General features: G+C 45.2%; 1 protein-coding gene across 1 annotated transcript in view; it reads left to right on the top strand.

Annotated features, from left to right (window-relative positions):
- Nucleotides 1-20,261, top strand: part of GPC6 (glypican 6) — a 934,808-nt gene that overhangs the window by 674,101 nt on the left and 240,446 nt on the right. Inside the window, 1 exon segment of the mRNA XM_032226094.1 lies at nucleotides 6,545-6,710. Coding sequence (XP_032081985.1) covers nucleotides 6,545-6,710 — 166 coding nt within the window.

Below are 20,261 nucleotides of genomic sequence, written 5' to 3'. Positions count from 1 at the left end.
TTCCCAGTTGACTTTGCTTGTCAGAAGGCTGCAAAAGATGATCGCATGACCCCAGGACATTGCAATGGTCATAAATGTGAGTCAATTGTCCAGCATCTGAATGTAAATCATGTGACCGGGGTGGGAATGCTGCAATAGTCATAAGTGTGAAAAAATGTCATTTTTTTCAGTGCTGTGGTAACTTCAAACGGTCACTAAATGAACTGCTATAAGTCGAGGGCTACCTGTATTTTTCTCCTTTATTGTTTGCATTTCTTTTAAAAAATATGAGCAGGTAAGATTTGGAAAGATAAACAAGTATCAGACATTAATAATCAAGGAAAATGTAAATTAAAATACTACATGGAAGGTGTAGTATTAACCACTGTGCAACCACAAAAATACAACAAGCTAGCTGGTTACCACAGTATTGATTTTTTTTAAAAAAAATATGTCATAAACACAGTTATACTGTGAACAGCAGTATTTATTTTATTTTTTTCATTGTCCTGCAAGAGAGGAAAATGTATAGGTAACCAGTTCAATAAAACTTAATCAAAATTTGGTTGCTTCACCTGTGGCCTTTTAAAACCTATTTGTTTCCCCAAGTGTGTATAAATAAAAATATAAATGCAACTAATAAGTGGTTGAAAACATGGATATCACATCATTATGTTGGTTAGATAACTGTTGTGGCCCAGCAGGAGCCGTTGGAGCTGCCGATGGACTCCGATAGCGAGGAACCCTATGAGTCTGCTATGGAAGATGTGGAGGGCAGGGTTCAGACTCAGAGCAGGGACCAGAGAGGCTGGTCGGCCACCAGGAGGCGCCTGAGGCATGGAGCAGTGGGGAAGATCAAAGGGAGTTTGTCCCTGACGCCAGGCAATGGGCGGAGAAACGGAGGCAGCAGTTATGGAGACAGCAGTTATAAAAGATAATCAAGCCCAGGTGGTTGTGACTTGGCCCCTCCCAAGAGAATATAAAAGAAGATACTTTGGGAGGAGTCCTTTTGCAGGACACAATCATTTATAGTAATTTGGAGAATCCTTGTCTGGTCTGCCTTGTGTTCCCATGTCTGTTGGAGTCTGGGTTGCTGCCAACGTCTTGCCAGTGAGTCGTGTCTGGACTTTCAACCAACAGGATTATAATTGCTGTGAATAAAGAGTGGCAAACAGCTATGCCTGTGTCTGCGTTCATTACCAGACGGAGGAGGGCCAGAAGAGATAACTATATTGGGGCACCATCTCCTTGATTGTGTTGTAGATGGCCAAACTGGTTGTAACAATAGAACAGCTTGCCTTCAGAAGTTGTGGGAGCTGCATCACTTGAGACTTTCAAGAAGAGATTGGACTGACTGCCATTTGTCAGAAATGGTGTACGGTCTCCTGCTCGAGCTGGATACTATAAGGTCCCTTCCAACTCTGCTAATTTGCTAATCTAACAATCAAAGGAATAGACGAAGTAATTTGAGTTTGGAACTCCTGTATTAGTCTTATCTTGAAAGAATCATTTGGTGGAACAAAATGCAGAAAATGTAACCTCCACTAAACTGAGGCAGCAAGTGAAGGCAGGTGAAAACTGTGAAGGCCAAAGCTTTCTCAGGAAATTCAGAACTGAAATATATGTACATTCATGTGAAGTTTGAAGTTTAAACAACAGAATGTCTCTCTAGGCAATTTCCTATCTATTTTCCAGGGAAGAAAGAAAAACCAAAGGCAATTGGTTGCTGTGCAAATTCAAAAACAAAACTGTAACAAACTGAGATAAGCTATTGTCAGTAGGAAAAATTAACATTTTGACAAGCAGTGAGCAAATGTAATTTAAACAGAAGGAGGAAATAGCAACATTTTCTTTCTTTTTCTCTCTCGAAGATCATTATTTGCCAAATGGCATGTGTTTTTTCTAACGTTTGCAAAACAGTCAGCAGGTTTCTGCTCAGATAATTTATCAAAGAAACACACAGGCCATATGGAGCTGGAGGAATGATATTGTAGACCAGTGAACACAAACCAAAATAAGTTGATATTGCCAGAAGAGGGATCCTGGCTGATTTCCTTATGGAGCTTCAAACCATAAATGTAGATACAGCATTTAATAAGCTCAACTATTATATGTTTATACTTTTTACAGTGGTGGGTTTCAGAAATTCTTCGAACCTACTCTGTGGGTGTGGCCTCCTTTGTGGGAGTGGCTTGCTGCCCATGTGACCTGATGGGAGTCGCTTGCTGCCCATGTGGCCGGATATGAAGATGCCGACGACACTTGTCAGAACCACCTTAAATTACCTCACACACAGCACTGGCATAAGAATATGATGTAAACTTGTTTTTTAAAAGGCATCTTTGGTTTGCGTTAAAACAACTTCAACACCCGCAATGTTCTGATTGCACCACAAACGCAGGAGTCATCCTTACCTTTCACAGAGGCACTGAGTTTTATAAATAGGAGCATGATAGTGTAGAATAATCATATCCAAGGACCAGTGGTGGGTTTCAAAAATTTTTGGAGCCTCTTCTGTAGGTGTGGCCTGCTTTTTCCCGGTTCACTGGTGGAACTTCTTCTAACCGGTTCAGTAGATTTGACGAACTGGTTCTACCGAATAGGTGCGAACTGGTAGGAACCCATCTCTGACTTTTTCCTTTTCAAAGCCATATACCAGATGCCAAAACTCAACGTAGTTATACCACAATATAACATTAATTCAGAGGTGTCAAAGGTGAAAAGCAGAGGTGGTATTCTGCAGGTTCTGTCCATTTCTGAAGAACCAGTAGCAGAAATTTTGAATAGTTCAGAGAACCATTAAATACCACCTCTGACTGGCCCCAACCCCATCTATTCTCTTCCTCTTGAGTCTCAGCTGATTGGGAGGGAATAGGGACTTTGCAGTAACCTTCCCCTGAAGTGGGGAGGGAATCGAGATTTTACTGTATCCTTCCCTTGCCACGCCCCACCAAGCCACACCCACCAAGTCATGTCACGTCCACCAAGCCATGCCCAGAGAACTGGTAGTAAAATAAAATTGAGTCACACCACTGGTGAAAAGGACCATGCACTCCTAAAGGATACTAGACAGAAGCATATCCTCCACTTTTCAAAAAAAAATTACTGTACTTTTAAGACCTTTGTGGATCAGGATGGCGTGAGGGCAGTCATGATTTATTGACAAAGACAATCTATCGATTGCATAGCCAGCAGAAATGCAAGCAATACTGTTGTTTCTGTCCCTGTGGTTGAATAATGCATAATTTTATACGGCAGAAAGAATGTACGGAGAGAGAATCAGTAGAGTTGGGAGGTTAACTTTTCTAAGAATGTTTTCTCAAGGTACTATTTATGCAGGGATGGGTTTCAATTTTTTTTGGCAAGGGATTCTCTGCCCGGTTGCTGGGTGGGTGTGGCCATGGTGGGCATGGCCTAGTTGGCCTCCTGCACAACAGCAGGCAGGGCGTTTTTGCCCTCCCTGGGCTCCAGGCGCTTTCTTAGAGCCTCCGGGAGGGCGAAAATGGCCTCCCCAGGCTCCTGAGGCCCCCTGGAGGCTGGAAATGGGCCCGTTTCTGGCCTTCCCAAATTTCCGGTAGGCCCATTCTTCCCCAGCCTCCGCACACACCCTGCACTTACCTGCATCCAAACGGGCCCTTGGGAGGGGATGGGCAGGCGGAGTCAGCCAGCAGTGGGATTTGAGGATTCTCCAAACTGCACAGAATCTTAGCTAGAGGTTCTCATGAACCCCTACGAATCCCCAGCAGCCCACCTGTGTTATGTGAAAGGAAAATGAAGATAAACTTTATTTAGGAAATAACCTGGTGACGGGGAAGACTAAGCTGCTTAGGTCTGTTGAATCTACAGCGAAGAGCCTGTGGTGTGTTCTCTTCTTAAAGGAGAGAGAGTGAATCAGGTAAGCCTCTGAACGGCACAGAGATAGAGGGGGAAAAGAAGATTGAACTGAGAATGTCAGGAAGAGCTGAAAGAGGTTGAGAATGTCACAAGTAATGTACAAGCAAAATAAATAAGTCTGTTTGACAGGGAAAGGAGATAACTGCTAACCACCTTTATGCTAACCAGCTCTACACCTGTTGCTTCTTGGGGCATGCCAAGTTGAGTTCTACCATTGATGGACAAAAATCTAATAATAATTGGATTGGGTGGTATTTTTTGACTCCTGATACCAAGCTTTAAATATCTTAGATACCTTTGGTGTGGTGGGCAGGGCAACTTTAGGTGATGGCCAGAAAACATTGATGTCACAAGAAAATAATATTAAAGATTAAGGTTCTTGCCACAAAGAACCACTTGTGGTAACACAGGTAGTCCTCGACTTACAACAGTTCATTTAGTGATCTTTCAAAGTTACGACAACACTGAAAATTAACGTATAACCATTTTTCACACTTGCCACCATTGCAATATCCCCATGGTCATATGATCAAAATCCAAGTGCTTGGCAACTGACTCATATTTATGACAGTTGCAGTGTCCTGGGGTCATGTGATCCCCTTTTGCGTCCTTCTGTCAAGCAAAGTCAATGGGGAAGCCAGGTTCACTTAACAACCATATTACTAACCTAACAGTCACAGTGATTCACTTAACAAATGTGGCAACAAAGGGGCAAAACTCACGTAACAAATTTCTCATTTAGCAACAGGAATTTTGGGCTGAATTGTGGTCGTAAGTCGAGGACTGCCTGCACTAGTGGAGAAATGAAGGTTGTTGAGGACTCAGAAAGTCCTCGACATACGACCTGGCAGATAGCAACAAGCCAGGCTGCACTCTGATTGGCTGGGGCGCAGCATCGCCTGTTGCTAGCCACTAGAGGCGCCCTGATTGGTTCAGGCGCAGCGTCACCAGTTGCTAGACGCCTGAAGCACGCCCATTGGTTATCCCTGCTCTGACAGCTCGTTTAAATAGCTGTCAAGCAGGGATGGTGCTGAATCGCCTGTAAATAGTTTGTGTAAAATAAACCTCTTGTTCGGCAGTCCTGGCTCTCGTCTCGTCTTTCCGCCGATCTTCAAAAAAGGTTGTCGGGTTTTTTTTATCCAGACCTGTTGTGATCCGTCGGCTGCCAGCAGAGCTAGCAGCAGAGTCAGATGAGGAGGAGGTTGAGGGGGAGCCTGGGCCAGCTTCAGAGCCTTTGGAAGGCTCTGATTAGGAAACAGCATCAGAGGCAGAGGCAGAGCCAGGGCCTTCTGTCCTCCCCCAGGTGGAGAGGGAGCTGTCTTCTGTGCCTGAGCTGACTGAGGGGGAGGAACAGATGGGGCCCATCCCAGATGTGTGTATGCACAGAGAGGAAAGGAGAGGAGAGCATAGGAAAATAATAAGCCGGTTCTCAAGGAAAAGCAGGTGTGGATGCTAGCCAGCCCCTCCCTGGCTGGGAAATAAATAGGAGGGGTTTGGGAGTGGCCAGCTGTCGCAGACAACTGTTCATGTTTAGGATACAACAAGCAATTTGGATTTCTAGGCCAGAACCAAGTCTGTTGGGACTAATTACGTTTGGTTTTTTGTTTATCCACATGAATAAAAGACTGTTCCTACCCAAGGGGTGTCAAACTCAATTTCATTGAGGATCACATTAAGGTTGTGTTTGACCTCAGGGGGCTGAGTGAGTGTGTGGCCAGGATGGGCGTGGCGAGCTCAACATCCTGCAGTCCTCTGCCAGTAAAAACAGAGCCCAGGAGACCCCGCCCAGCCCTCCAGGGCGCTGTTTTCGCTGCCAGAGGACTGCAGGAAACCTTTGCAGCCAAAAATGGAGCTCCATTTTTGCTGGCAGAGGCACCGTGCTCCACTGTTTCCAGGGTGGCCCCACTGTCCTGGCCTAGGTTTCCCAAGAGCATGAAACAAACTCCTGGTTTCGACAAAAGCCCCTTTTATTAATTTACTGTGAATTCTGCTCATTCACTTCAGCAAAGTCTTTCAAGGGAGGATTTTCAGTCACAGACTTTATCTGGCGTAGGAAGCTGCCAGGCTGATATCTGCAAAACTTGGCAAGGGGTCTCTCGATTAAGCGAACTAATTGTCTCCTGCAACTCCACTGCCCTTTCGCTCCTCTTTTATTTCCTCTGAGAGGGCCCATTCATTGTCTACCCTTAATCCCAAATCAACTCCTGTTCTTTAGCTGTTCCCTTCGTCTGGCAACTCTGTACATGTGAAGACTGGGAACAGGCTCCAGTTGTTCGTCTGCCTCACGGATGTCTGACTCTGAAGGCAGCTGATAACTGAGATATGGCTCTGACCCCATCTCTGCCTCCAACACAGAGCCCTCATCAGAGCCTTCCCTAGATTCCAGGACTGGCCCATGTTCCTCCCCAACCTCCACACTGTCCAAATCTGCCGCTGGCAGGCCACAACACCCACAGGCTCAACCTAAGCACCCCATAGGCCATATCTGTCCTGCAGGCCTTGAGTTTGACACCCATGCCCTACCCTGTTTGAAAAGGGGTTTGTTTTACTTGCGAGTAAGCGGCTTATCATTACTTGCTAAGTCTTGATCAGACCAAGACCCAGGATATATATAGGAAATGGAGGCGGCTTGCTTTACCTTTCAACTTTTTTTTCCCTTTCAACTCTGCAGGTGAGTCCCACCCCAGGATGCATCCGGGCATTAATGAAGATGCTGTACTGCCCTTATTGCCGAGGACTGCCCACTGTGAAACCTTGCAATAACTACTGCCTCAACGTAATGAAGGGCTGCCTTGCAAACCAAGCAGATCTGGATACCGAATGGAATCTCTTCGTAGGTAAGGACGGGGTGAATGCGGGGAGGTGAGCAAAGTAATCTGTCAAACTTTCTGATGAGTTCAAACAGCATTTGCCAAGTGGAAAATAGGACGTGTTGACAGAATGCCTTCATTCAGTTGTCATTCACACGCTTTGATCAAAGTTTCTGTGTGGTTCCACCTGGGAGCTATTTTCATGAAATCTCTCTTTGTGGGATGTTGAAGTCCGTAAGCAAAATTCCGCCCGGTTGGTGTGAAGCATGCTGAAAGATGAAGGCTGCATTTCTGATTCCGTAGGAGACGGAGGTTCAAGTGATGGGAGGGGAGGAAGAGAGCAACAAAGGCTAAATCCTGTGCATTTCACATTAAATTTTCACGTTCGTCTGCCAGATGCAAAAATAAAGATTGCACAGTCCTTCCTTCTTTGCCTAAATCCAGCGCGATTGCAAATTGGCCAAAAGCCACTATTGTGACAGGCAAAAAAGAAAATCTGATAAGGCAAAATTTAAAATATTCCAGAGTGACTCCTTCTGAGCAAGGAGAAGAATGGATTTTACTTCCATTTTAGACAGTTGCATGATCTGCTGTAATTCACAGAACAATTTGGAAGGGCATCCTCAAAAGATATGAAATTTACCAATGGTCCAAACACCCTGGATGGGTTCCACAGCTAAGCAACAGAACATAATCACAATATGACAAAAGATTTTAAAAGGAAGAAAAAGGATGCTATGAATGTGCCCTTCACTCAACTGCATGCATCTCTATTCCTGACACATTTTTTTAAAAAAAACTACTACTTGTGAAACAGAGTTTTCCATTCTAAAGAAATCTCAAACGGCTGAACAGTTTTGATTAGTTTCCACTCCCTTTCGAGGACATAAATAAAAATTAATTCTCTTGAAGTGCCTACCTAATCTTTCCCCCTTTTTTCTAGTACCTTGGAATGAAATAAATATGCAATAATAAGCAATTCAGCAGAAGGAAATACACACACACAAAACAAAATACGTAGCACAGGATAATTTGTTTAATCTGGGGGGAAAAACCCTCAGAATATGATCTTATATATTTAGGAATCATTGAGGGCTCAAAAAAGAAGTAAGAGAAACATTGATAATAATGAGAAAAACCAAAAATGAGGAAGAATAATGAGGAAACATAAAGAGTCCTTAAGACAATTAACATTTACAATGAGGATTTTTTTTAAAAAAAATGCATCTAATTATTTGATTTAATGGCCACCTGTCACTAACTCTGTCAGCAATATACACAATCTCTTTACATTCTCAGTTATTCTCAGATGATCCATTTTGAACTTTCAGTAAGTCAAGAATTGGCAGAGCAGTATGGTTCCATATCCAATCCCAATTATCACAGTTAAGGAAGAATTATCTATACAGATATTTCTCGACTTACAGACACAACTGTAATTTCGATTCCTGTGGCTAAGCGAGACAGGTATTAATTCACCTTTGAGCCATTTTGCAACCTTTCTTGCCACAGTTGTTAAGTGAAGCACTGCAGTGATTAAGTGGTTCATGCGGTCATTATGTGAATTTTGCTTCCTCTATCGACTTTACTTGTCAGCTTTTAGCTCTCTATCCTTTTATATGGAATATAATATGGATAATAAGCAGACCTACTGGTTAAATAAAAAATATTTTATGTTAATAAGCAAGATATAATCATTTTTAAAAATTTGTTTAAAGGTACTTGTTGCAGTCATTTGAAATATATATATATAGGGTATCAATCATGTGAGATCAGTGTATGGATTTATTATTGACTGGATAAGGGCCAATAAACTGATATTGAATATGCAGCATATATTTCTAGTTCAAGACAGATGATTCTGAGTTTCAGGAAGTAGTTGTAGGTTTGTTATACTAACAGGAAAATTAAAATTGGTTTTAGACTAGAGAGTATTCCTTGGTCCACTGAACATTACCAGGATCTGAATAGTCCTGATATAGTAGCTATTTATTCTTAAAGACGAAACCAATTCTGCACTGTTTAGTACACAGAAAAGACCCTCATGGGGTATCCTATGAACGTTCTGCCTTTTATTGCTATAACTGATGCTACTGCACTATTTTATTTTCTAATACATTAGGATTTTTTGCATTTTATGTATCTTCCCAGAGTCATGTGATGGAAGACAGCATGAAAATATTGTCAAAACAGGTCAATACGTCTTCGAATGTTGGAAAGATACAAAATTCTCCAGGTCTGTTAATGGTTAGATGTCCAGGAATATCAGGATAGAGTAGAAAAAAGATAAAAGCAAATTAATTTTATGGGGTCCTTTGCGTTCTCTGAGTTTGGTTGTTTTATTTCAGAGCTTTCATTGAACAACCAGGTTCAGCAGGGATGTCAAACTCAATTTCATCAGGGTTGTGTTTGACATCGGGGGGGGGGCAGGGCAAACATGGCCAGAGTTGGCATGGACAGCTTGACAACACTCGTGTCAGGGGCACCTTTGGTAGTGAAAACTGGCTCCTAAGCTCTGTTTCCAGCTGCGATGGCCTCCTGCAACCCTCTGCCAGTGAAAACGGAGCCCAGGAGGGTCGTACACGGCCCTCCTGAGCTCTATTTTCCTGGCAGAGGCACCACGGACTGCCCCTTCACTATTTCCAGGATGGTCCCATGGGCCAGATCTACGTACCCTTCAGGCCAGATCCTGCCTCCTGGCTTTGAGTTTGGCAGCCCTGAAGTACAGTATCAACCCTACATCCTTGTACCACTGATGATACTATCTGTTTGGGAAATGAAAGAATCTGCAAGAAAACAACCATGTTCAGGGAACACCACAGTTCAACCCTGAGCTACTACAAACTAATTCCAAAGAAACATCTCCATGTGCAAGTAATTGTCAAAATTTGTGGTTAATACAAGGGAGACTTTGCATGCAACCAGGGTAAAGATGGCAATTAGGACAATATTGTCCAGTTACTTGAGGAATTAAATTTTGTTTCACCATACTTTCCAGCCTTACTAGCAACTTTGTGAAAAAAAATCTCAAAATTGTCGGTAGTCTATTTCTGTCAGGGGGAAAAAAAAGTCAAGATAATAATAAAGTTTCTATGCAGTTTCCTCGTACAGCACCAACTGAACTAAAAGGAAAACTGTACAGCACTATTGAGCTATGAATAATTGGTTGGAATTTGCTTCTGAAGTTCGTGTTGGAAACTAGGCACAAGGGGAGGTGTATTAATTGTGCTTATGGAAAGGTGGTAATCTTTCTTCTCCCACTCAGTTCAAGCAAGACTTTTATTTTCTTCTGCTTCATTGTGTGTGCCAAGGCCCTAACAGGTGGTAACTATCCTGAATTTTTGTAGATAGCTTTCATGTAATTATTGGCAAAGATTGATCACTGAGAAAACAAGTGGCACCGTACAGTCTTACAAGATTATCCAAGCCCCCACCGTATATATTTTCTGTCTACAGAATATGCAGAGTTCATACTGCTGCTGGCAAGAGAGTTCTCAGCTTGATCTTGTTTATTTCTTTGTTAGATATGTACCTTGCCTTTTATTCTGGAGCTAATACACAGCCCCTCTCCCACTTCCCCCACAACAACAACTCAGTAATGACATTGGGAAAGTCATTGGTCCAAAGTCAGGGTTCATGGTTCAGGATGAATTTGAATCTGGGTCTCTCTAATGTTTATTTAACATTTCATTCATTTTTATTTATTGGTATCCCATCTTCATTTTTTTTCACAAATAACTCAAGGTGACGAACATATCAGTGTTGGGATTCAAATTATTTTAGTATTGGTTCTGTGGGTGTGGCTTTGTGGGTGTGGCAGGGGAAGGATACTGCAAAAACCCGATTCCCACCCCCACTCTCAAAAATTTGTGCTACCGGTTCTACAGAACCTGTCAGAACTGGCTGAATACCATTCTGGAACATATCCATCATACCTCCCAAAGACCCATTAGATCACACATAGTAGGCCTCCTCCGGGTTCCGTCTACCAGCCAATGTCATCTGGCCACTACCCGGGGGAAGGCCTTCTCTGTGGCGGCTCCGGCCCTTTGGAACGAACTCCCCGCAGAGATTCGGACCCTCACCTCTCTCCAGGCCTTCCGAAAAGCCATTAAAACCTGGCTGTGTCAGCAGGCCTGGGGTCGATGAGTTCCCTTCCCCTCTCGAATCGTGTGGCTGTTGGTTGTTTTTAAATGCCCTGTACTTTTGTAGTTTTTGTGTTTTTCCCTTCCCCTCCTTGAGTTTGTGCGCCGCCCTGAGTCCCGCCGGGAATAGGCTTATAAATAAAACGAAACTCGAAACTCGAAACCCTCCTCTTCCTATTTGCCACACAAAAACAATGCCCCAACACTGGAAGTCTTTAAGAAGATGGTGGATAGCCATTTGTCTGAAACGGTATAGGGTTTCCTGCCCAGGCAGGGAGTTGGATTAGAAGACCTCCAAGGTCCCTTCCAACTCTGCTATTGTATTGTATACACTTTGGAAATCAGCACTGTTGCTCTTTAGTGCAACTCCTTACAAGATGCCCCACCCCCCACCCCAAAAAAGAGGGAATTAAGGAGGTATTGCATTCAGAGGGGTTTATTTATAGGTGACACTGTAGAGAGTGGCAGTTTGGGTCTCCCATGTACAAATGTCTGATGTCTTAAGAAAGTAAGCATAAAAATAAAACACAAATGTAGTCTCAAAGAAAAAATAATAATAAAACCTTTTACATTGAAAGAATTGTAGGGCCTGAAAGATGCCTTGCATTTTTATCTCTGGGTGGTTCTCCCAGGATGATTTAAACTGTCACATTTGCCGTGTTCTATTGTCAGTCACAGTGAATAAAATCTGTGGCCATATCAGATTATTTTTATTGAAGAAGAGTTCTCCTCTCCCTCCCCCTTGATCACTTTGCTTTTAGGTTGGGGAAATTCTATAGCAAAATATTAGATCTTGGCATCAAATGGCTCCCTCCCTCCCTCTCCTTTTCTCTCTCTCTCTCTAACCTCTCTCCCTCCCTCTCCCCCTCTCTCCCTCCCTCCCTCTCTTTCTTCTGTTTGTTTTCACATACATACAGTACATACATACATACATACATACATACATACATACATACCAGGGGTGGGTTGCTAATCCCGTTCCAACTGGTTCGGTTGGAAAGGGGCCGGAAAGGTTACTTACTTCCGGGTTCGCCGACCAACCGGTTCGCGGGGACCGCCGCGAACCGGTTGAAACCCAGCCCTGATACATACATACATACATACACACACACACACACACACACACACACACACACACACAAACACACGGAACCTTATAGGCATATAGTTTTTCACCCACAAACTAAAGAGAACAAACCATATCAAGGTTTTCAAGGTTTTGGAAAGCAAAACCTTTCCTCATGTGTAATTTCATAAGGCACCAACAAGCCTTCGCAACCCCACTGTTTCCCTCTGATCATAAAATCATTGCATTATATACTTTCCAGCTCAAAAGTTATCAGTTCTCTTTCAGTCCATTCTGTTTAGGTGGGCAGGTCAAGCCACTGCACCAAACCAAGGCCACTTTGTAGCTTTTCTTCAGGACAGCCAATTGAGGGACTTCTTTGGGATATGTTGGCATATTTAAGGATGCAGCTCATCTTCTCTCCTCTTCACCCTTTTGGAGTTGGTCCCAGTTCTTTTCCTCATTTCCCTCCTCTATAAAATCAAACCTGATTATGATCTTTCTTCACTGCTGTGTTTATCAGCTAACAGGTCCTGCATCAGTAAATAGGATACCTAGTTGAATACAATTGCCATTCCCATTTCCAAGATCTCCTTTCCTTGGCCACTATGCACTACAACCAGCAGTGTCTGCAGGGATGGCAAGCCAGAGGGGAGGTGGAAAGACTGGCATCATGATGCAAGCCCCATCTCTTCAATACATCAATCACGAGACTGCACACCTATCCAAAGAGACAGAACTTATGCCTGCAAATGCAGCTGACAATTGCTGTGGTACTCAAGAGTATTGATTCAGGAAAATGTGTCTCCCATAACATCTGCCCGGCTGAGTTGATCCTGCAGGGTTGACATGCTTCAGGTTCCTTTGATTAAACAATGTCATAATGTCAGTGAAAGCACCATTCTGTCACACCACCTGCTGTTGGAATTCAGTATTCAGGTATTTTGTCCAGCTACAGCAGTATTCAGTAGAGACATATATACTTTAACTAGTAAATGGCAGTGTTTATAGATTGGTAGTTGCATCTATGGTATCTAGGCAGTTAAGCAGAAAAGCACATGTAGACGGTACATCTTTTGTTCTGTAGGGCTATATACAGAAGTTCTAACATTCTAACACCTGCCCTCTGAAATGAGGTTTCCGCTGAGATTAGGATGGCTCCCTCATTTGCTATTGTTTAAAAGATCCATGAAAACCTGGCTCTACACCCAGGCGTTCAATGAGGGAGAGTGTGATAGTGTGCGGAAATTATCCTGGGAGAAAAAAAGGAAAATCTGCAGTCTAGGCAACAATCTGATAAAAATAAAGGAGAATATTTGTAGGTCAAGGTTGAAATGAGGCGTGACCCGACAAAAGCACAAACGTCATAAGCGCGCCGACAACACCGCGGCGCTAAAACCACGATGTCAAAAGCGCGCTGACAACAGCGCGCCGACAACAGCGCGCCGACAGAAGCGTGATTTAATTTAAGGTAAGGTTTAGGGTTAGGTTTAGGGTTAGGTTTAGGGTTAGGTTTAGGGTTAGGTTTAGGGTTCCGTTACAGCGCGCTTCTGTCGGCGCGCTTTTATCGGCGCGCTTTAGGGCTAATTAGTCGCTCATTCGGCGCGCGGTTTTGTCACCATGGTTTAGTCAGGCGCGCTTTTGTTGTGCGCGCATTTGTGGTGGAACTGAAATGAGGGGTCCTTGACGATTTCTTAGCTTGGTTGTTTTCTTGCAGATGTTTCATTATCCAAACTAGGTAACAACATCAGCACTAACACTAATGATGTTACTTAGTTTAGGTAATGAAACGTTTACAAGAAAACAACCTAGCTAAGAAAGCACTAAGGACCCCTCAAATCTAATAAGAGATAGCTCAGTCTACAAGCAGCAGGAAAGCATGGAAACATTTTGAAGGGCCCTCTGTAATTTTCCAAAAGAAAGGAGGGAAGAAATATTTTCAGTCTTGCTAGATTCTGCTTAATATAAACCTTACAGTAAAGAAATTGCTAATGCTCCTGGTTGTGTTTCTATTTGTAACCCTATGAACTATTTCATAGGGTTAGAGAAACTGAGATTCTGTCATGTTAAGCCCAAGAACAACGAAGAGCAAGTCAATACAATAATACAATACAATGGCAGAGTTGGAAGGGATCTTTGAGGTCTTCTCATCTAACCCCCTGCCTAGGCAGGAACCTTATACCATTTTAGACAAATGGCTATCCAACATCTTCTTAAAGACTTCCAGTGTTGTGGCATTCACAACTTCTGGAGGCAAGCTGTTCCACTGATTAATTGTTTTAGGAAATGTCTCCTCAGTTCTAAGTTGCTTCTCTCCTTGATTAGTTTCCACCCATTGCTTCTTGTTCTATCCTCAGGTGCCTTGGAGAATAGCTTGACTCCCTCTTCTATGTGGCAACCCCTGAGATATTGGAATCCTGTTATCATGTCTCCCCTAGTCCTTGTTTTCATTAAACTAGACATACCCAGTTCCTGCAATGGTTCTTCAAATGTTTTAGTCTCCAGTCCCCTAATCATCTTTGTTGCTCTTCTCTGCACTCTTTCTAGAGTCTCCACATCTTTTCTACATTGTGGCGAACAAACGTGAATGCAGTATTCCAAGTGTGGTCTTACCAAGGCATTATAAAGTGGTATTAACTTCACGTGATTTTGATTCTATCCCTCTGTTTACACAGCCTAGAACTGTATTGGGTTTTTTGGCAGCTGCTGCGCACTGCTGGCTCATATTTAAATGGTTGTCCACTATAGCTGCTTCAGACACTGCAGGGCCAGGCATAATAGCAGACCTATGTTGAACTATGGGAACCAAAATTCTGAAGTGGGCCTGGTAGCATTTTTTGAGACTAACCCAGTGGTGGGTTCTAGATCCCATTGTAACCGGTACTGTGCAATGGGGCTGGGCGTCCACCACATGAACATGTGCAGCACGCACACAAACATGCACAGCATGCACATGCATACTTACCGCCTGCGATGCTCCGTGACACCTCCCTGACGCTCCAGATGCTCGGCAGAGCATCGCGCAGCTGCTGTATGTTCCGTGCACATGCGCGGAAGCCCTGGACAGCTCAAAAAGAAGTAAGGAGTGCGGGTGGGCAGGTGGGCCCTCTGGAGTACCGTACAAGAAGGGTACCTGGTGCACCCAGCAAGCATCGGTATGCTCGTACCATGGCGTACTGGTCATATCCCACCACTGGCCTAACCATTTTAAGGCATAAGCCTTCATGGGCTGCTGTTCAAAGCTAACAACCTGGAGCCCTGAAACTACCATTCCAGAGTGTTTTCCTGACTTAGCAAAAAGTGAATTTTGTTTTACATAACATATATGGAGATTGTCTCAGGAGAAGCACATCTAAAGCAGCTTGTTCCTTGTCCATGTCCTTTTGGTATGTGTTCACCAGTAGATCAATTCCATTTTGCTGTTGTTTTTTAAAGAGCCGAATGAAATACTGCATTTAAAACCCTACTAAATTATGCATTTTTAAACAAAATCTCCTTCAAAAAAAACCCCTACCCGTGAACATATTTTATCTTGAATACATTTTGAAGTGTTTTTTATGAGTCAAGAACCAAACTGAAACATTTAGCTAGGCTCTTAAGACTGTAGTTGATTGAATTCCAATTAGCGCATTAGTTTAAGAAGCACAGATCAGGTCAATTTGTATTGGAGATGGCAAGGATAAAACTCTTCGGGCCCCTCTCATATCAGACAAAAGCCACATGGAAGCAAACCTTGCAGTTCAGGATTGTGGGAGACCATACTCCAATCTCCGATATGTTCTTCAGCTGACTAACCCATTGTTTCATAATTTAATTTGTAGGTTTTGAAGCTGGGCTACAAGTTAAAAACCCCAATTCCTGTTATTGAAGTTGGTAGCGATAGTAGTGTTCCGTATTCATTCTGCTTTATCTGAGTTGTATATTTTATTTCAAATAGGCTGTTTCCCAAAGAAAATAACTATATAAAATAGCTGTCAGGAAGCTATTTTTTTCATATGGCATTACTTATCAAACAGAAGCAAAAACAAAAGGGAAGAAGAGAAAAGAAAAGAAAAAGAGAACAACACAGAAAAGCCCAACAACATACTGGTTTCGATGCCCAGTTTTCATTTCATTTCATTTATTAAGATTTATAGGCCGCCCTTTTCCCTGAGGGGACTCAGGGCGGCTTACAATCACAAGGGAAGGGGGTGCAGTATCAAAAGACAAAACAAAATGTGAACAAAGAAAAAAATAAAAAATAAAACACAACTTTCGTTCAGCAATCAACACTCGGGCGGGTAACTTGGAAACCTATCCCCAGGCCTGCTGGGAGAGCCAGATCTTGAGGGCTGCGCGGAAGGTCTGGATGGTGGTGAGGGTACGAATCTCAACGGGGAGATCGTTCCACAGGGTCGGAGCTGCAACAGAAAAGGCTCTCCTCCGTGTAGTCGCCAGTCGACATTGACTGGCAGATGGAATTCGGAGGAGGCCCAGTCTGTGCGATCTAGTTGGTCGAAGGGAGGTAATCGGCAGGAGGCGGTCTCTCAAGTACCCAGATCCACTACCATGGAGTGCGTTAAAGGTGGTCATCAGTACCCTGAAGCGCACCCGGAGACCGACAGGTAGCCAGTGCAGCTCGCGGAGGATGGGTGTAACGTGGGCGAACCGCGGTGCGCCCACTATCACTCGCGCGGCTGCATTCTGGATTAACTGTAGTCGCCGGATGCACTTCAAGGGCAACCCCATGTAGAACCCATTGCAGTATTCCAGCCTAGAGATCACAAGGGCTCGAGTGACTGTTGCGAGAGCCTCCCGATCTAGGTAGGGCCGCAACTGGCGGACCAGGCGAACCTGGGCAAATGCCCCCCTGGTCACAGCTGACAGCTGGTAATCAAAAGTCAGCTGTGGGTCCAGGAGGACTCCTAAGTTGCGGACCCTATCTGAGGGGTATAAAATTTGACCCCCCAGCCTAAGTGTTGGTACATTAGCCAAATTGTTGGGAGGGAAACACAACAGCCACTCGGTCTTGTCCGGGTTGAGTACCAGTTTGTTAGCGCTCATCCAGTTCTTAACGGCCTCAAGACCCTGGTTCATCATGTCCACCGCTTCATTGAGTTGGCACGGGGCGGACAGATACAGTTGCGAATCGTCCGCATATTGGTGGTATTTTATCCCGTGCCACCGAATGATCTCGCCCAGCGGTTTCATGTATATGTTAAATAGTAGGGGGGATAAGACCGAACCCTGGGGCACCCCACATGTTAGGGGCCTCAGGGACGATCTCTGCCCCCCGACCAACACCGACTGCGACCTGTCCGAGAGGTAGGAGGAGAACCACTGCAGAACAGTGCCTCCCACTCCCACCTCCCGCAGTCGTCGCAGAAGGATACCATGGTCGATGGTATCGAAAGCCGCTGAGAGGTCAAGGAGAACCAGGATGGACGCATAGCCTCCATCTCTGGCCCTCCAGAGATCATCGGTCAATGCGACCAAAGCGGTTTCTGTGCTGTAACCAGGTCTGAAGCCAGACTGGAAGGGGTCAAGATAACTAGCTTCCTCCAAGGCCCGTTGAAGCTGGAAGGCCACCACCTTCTCAACAACCTTCCCGATAAAGGGGAGGTTGGAGACAGGACGAAAGTTGTTTAAAATGGCTGGATCCAAGGATGGTTTCTTCAGGAGGGGTCTCACCACCGCCGTTTTAAGTACGGCGGGGAAGTGCCCCTCCCGAAGGGAGGCGGTCACGACCGCCTGGATCCAGCCATGTGTCACCTCCCTGCTGTTGGCAACCAGCCAGGAGGGACACGGGTCCAGAATGCAGGTGGAGGCACTTACAGCTCGAATGGCCTTGTCCACATCCCCAGAGGCAACATCCTGGAACTCAACCCAGAGGTGATTTGCCAAGTAGTCCTCCTGTGTCTCGGCTGGATCTACTGCGGTGGAGTCCAAGTCCGATCGAAACCGAGCTATTTTGTCCGCCAAGAATTGAGCATAGTCCTCAGCCCTACCCTGCAAGGGGTCTCCCGCATCCCTCCTATTAAGGAGGGAGCGGGTTATCCTAAACAGGGCGGCTGGGCGTGACTTGGCGGACGCGACCAAGGCAGAGATGTAAGATCTTTTGGCAGTTCTTAATGCCCTAACGTAGTCCTTGGTGCAGGTGGTCAGAAGTGCTCGGTTCGCCTCGGACTTATCGGACCTCCACAGGTGCTCTAGGCATTCCTCCGGCGTTTCTTCTCCCGGAGCTCCTCGGTGAACCAAGGAGGCCTCCGGGATCCACTGACCCGGAGGGGCCGTAGTGGCGCAATCCGATCAAGAGACTCCGACGCCGCCGAATGCCAGGCGGCAACCAGAGTCTCCGCCGAACTGTGGGCGAGAGTATCAGGAATAACCCCAAGCTCCGTCTGGAACCTCAACGGGTCCATAAGTCGCCTGGGGCGGAACCACCTGGTCGGTTCCTCCTCCCTACGGTGGGGGTTTGGCCTCCGGAAGTCAAGCCTCAGTAGGCAGTGGTCTGACCACGACAGGGGTATGATCTCATTACCCCTCAGACCAAGATCACACATCCACTGCTCCGAGAGGAATACGAGGTCGAGCATGTGACCTGCTGCATGGGTTGGGCCCCGAATTACCTGGGTCAAGCCCATGGCTGTCATGGAAGCCATGAACTCCTGCGCCCCATCAGAGCGTTCACCGAGCGATGGCAAATTGAAGTCCCCCAGAACTATAAGCCTGGGGAACTCAACTGCCAGCTCGGCTACTGACTTGAGGAGCGAGGGGAGGGATGCTGCAACGCAGTTGGGAGGCAGGTACGTTAGCAGCAAACCCACTTGACCCTTGAGGTCCAACTTTATCAGCAGGCACTCACACCCGACAAGCTCCGGAGCAGGGACCCTACGAGGTAACAAAGACTCCCGGATAACAATAGCCACACCACCACCCCTTCCCTGGGCTCTCGGCTGATGAAGCACCTGAAATCCCTCTGGGCACATCTCTACAAGGGGGACTCCTCCTTCTGTGCCCAGCCAGGTTTCGGTAATACATGCCAGGTCTGCCCTCTCGTCAACAATAAAGTCCCGGACGAGGGGAGCTTTGTGAACAACAGACCTGGCATTTAGCGACAACAGCCTGAGACCAGGGTCCTGACTGCTCGCGCCATCTGGTCTTGGAGTGGGACTCATAGGGCCGGAAGGAGGGATCTCTGTAATATAGCGAACCCTCCTTCCCCGGTAATGGCTTGCCCTAAAGTCCCCGCCATATCTGCCCCTCCCTGTTATGACCGCAATGCTCCGACCCTCTCCCGTGACCATAGCCCCCCCGACCACCCCGGTGACCCCCACAAATCCCGGCAGGTCCTCCGAGTCAATCATACCCAAGCTCTCACACAAGCAGTCCTCACGAGTAGTTCATGTTGCACTCATGAACATCAGTATGTTTCATGTTGTGATGGCAATGCTGCAAAGTGACTTTTATCCCATGAATTATTTATCTATGGCCTCCTCTTTCTCCGAGGATTTCAGGATTGGTCTTTAAAAGTTGGCTACATAACAGGCACTCTCATCCAAATCTACTGGTAGACCAAGGCCCCTGCTTATCTTCTAATCTTATCTTCTGTTGTCCATCATACCCCTTCTTGGGTATGAGAAACCCCAACTAAAGAAAAAGTGTTTTTTAACAGGGCAAATGGTCTACTCAAATATGGGATGGAGCATGCTGCTTCCGCTTAGTTGTTGTTGTTAGTTGCGAAGTCGTGTCCGACTTCAACTGTAGTCAGACATTCTATATCTTCCTCCAAGCCCTATTGTCAACTTCAGGAGACCTACTGCTGCATTAGGTTCATACTGTGCCATTGGTGTTGTTGTTGTTAGTTGTGAAGTCGTGTCCAACCCATTGCGACCCCATGGACAACGTTCCTCCAGGCCCTCCTATCTTCTACCATCCTCTGGAGTCCATTTATGCTCATATCTACTGCTTCGGTGACTCCATCCAGCCACCTCATTCTCTGTCGTCCCCTTCTTCTTTTGCCCTCAGTCTTTCCCAGAATCAGGCTCTTCTCCAATGAGTCCTTCCTTCTCATTAGGTGGCCAAAGTATTTGAGTTTCATCTTCAGGATCTGGCCTTCTAAAAAGTAATCAGGGTTGATCTCCTCTAGAACTGACCAGTTAGCAGCCCAGATTCGAAACCCAGAAGGGTATGGCTAGCTGATGAGAGCTAAATAGCTTGAAGTAGATCTATGCTAGCCTCCTTTTATTTCTTTGACAGTAAAATATAAATTTAACCAACTAAAGAAAGAAGTCTTAATTTAAACTCAACACAGTAAGGAACAATTAACTAACAGAGAAATGATCGATTAGAGACAAGCTGATGAGAAAGGACATCATCAAGTATACC

The sequence above is a fragment of the Thamnophis elegans genome, chromosome 11, assembly GCF_009769535.1.
Source record: "Thamnophis elegans isolate rThaEle1 chromosome 11, rThaEle1.pri, whole genome shotgun sequence".
Classification (NCBI taxonomy): domain Eukaryota; kingdom Metazoa; phylum Chordata; class Lepidosauria; order Squamata; family Colubridae; genus Thamnophis; species Thamnophis elegans.
The sequence above is the reverse complement of the archived record's forward strand: the minus strand, read 5'-3'. Positions and strand labels throughout refer to the sequence as shown.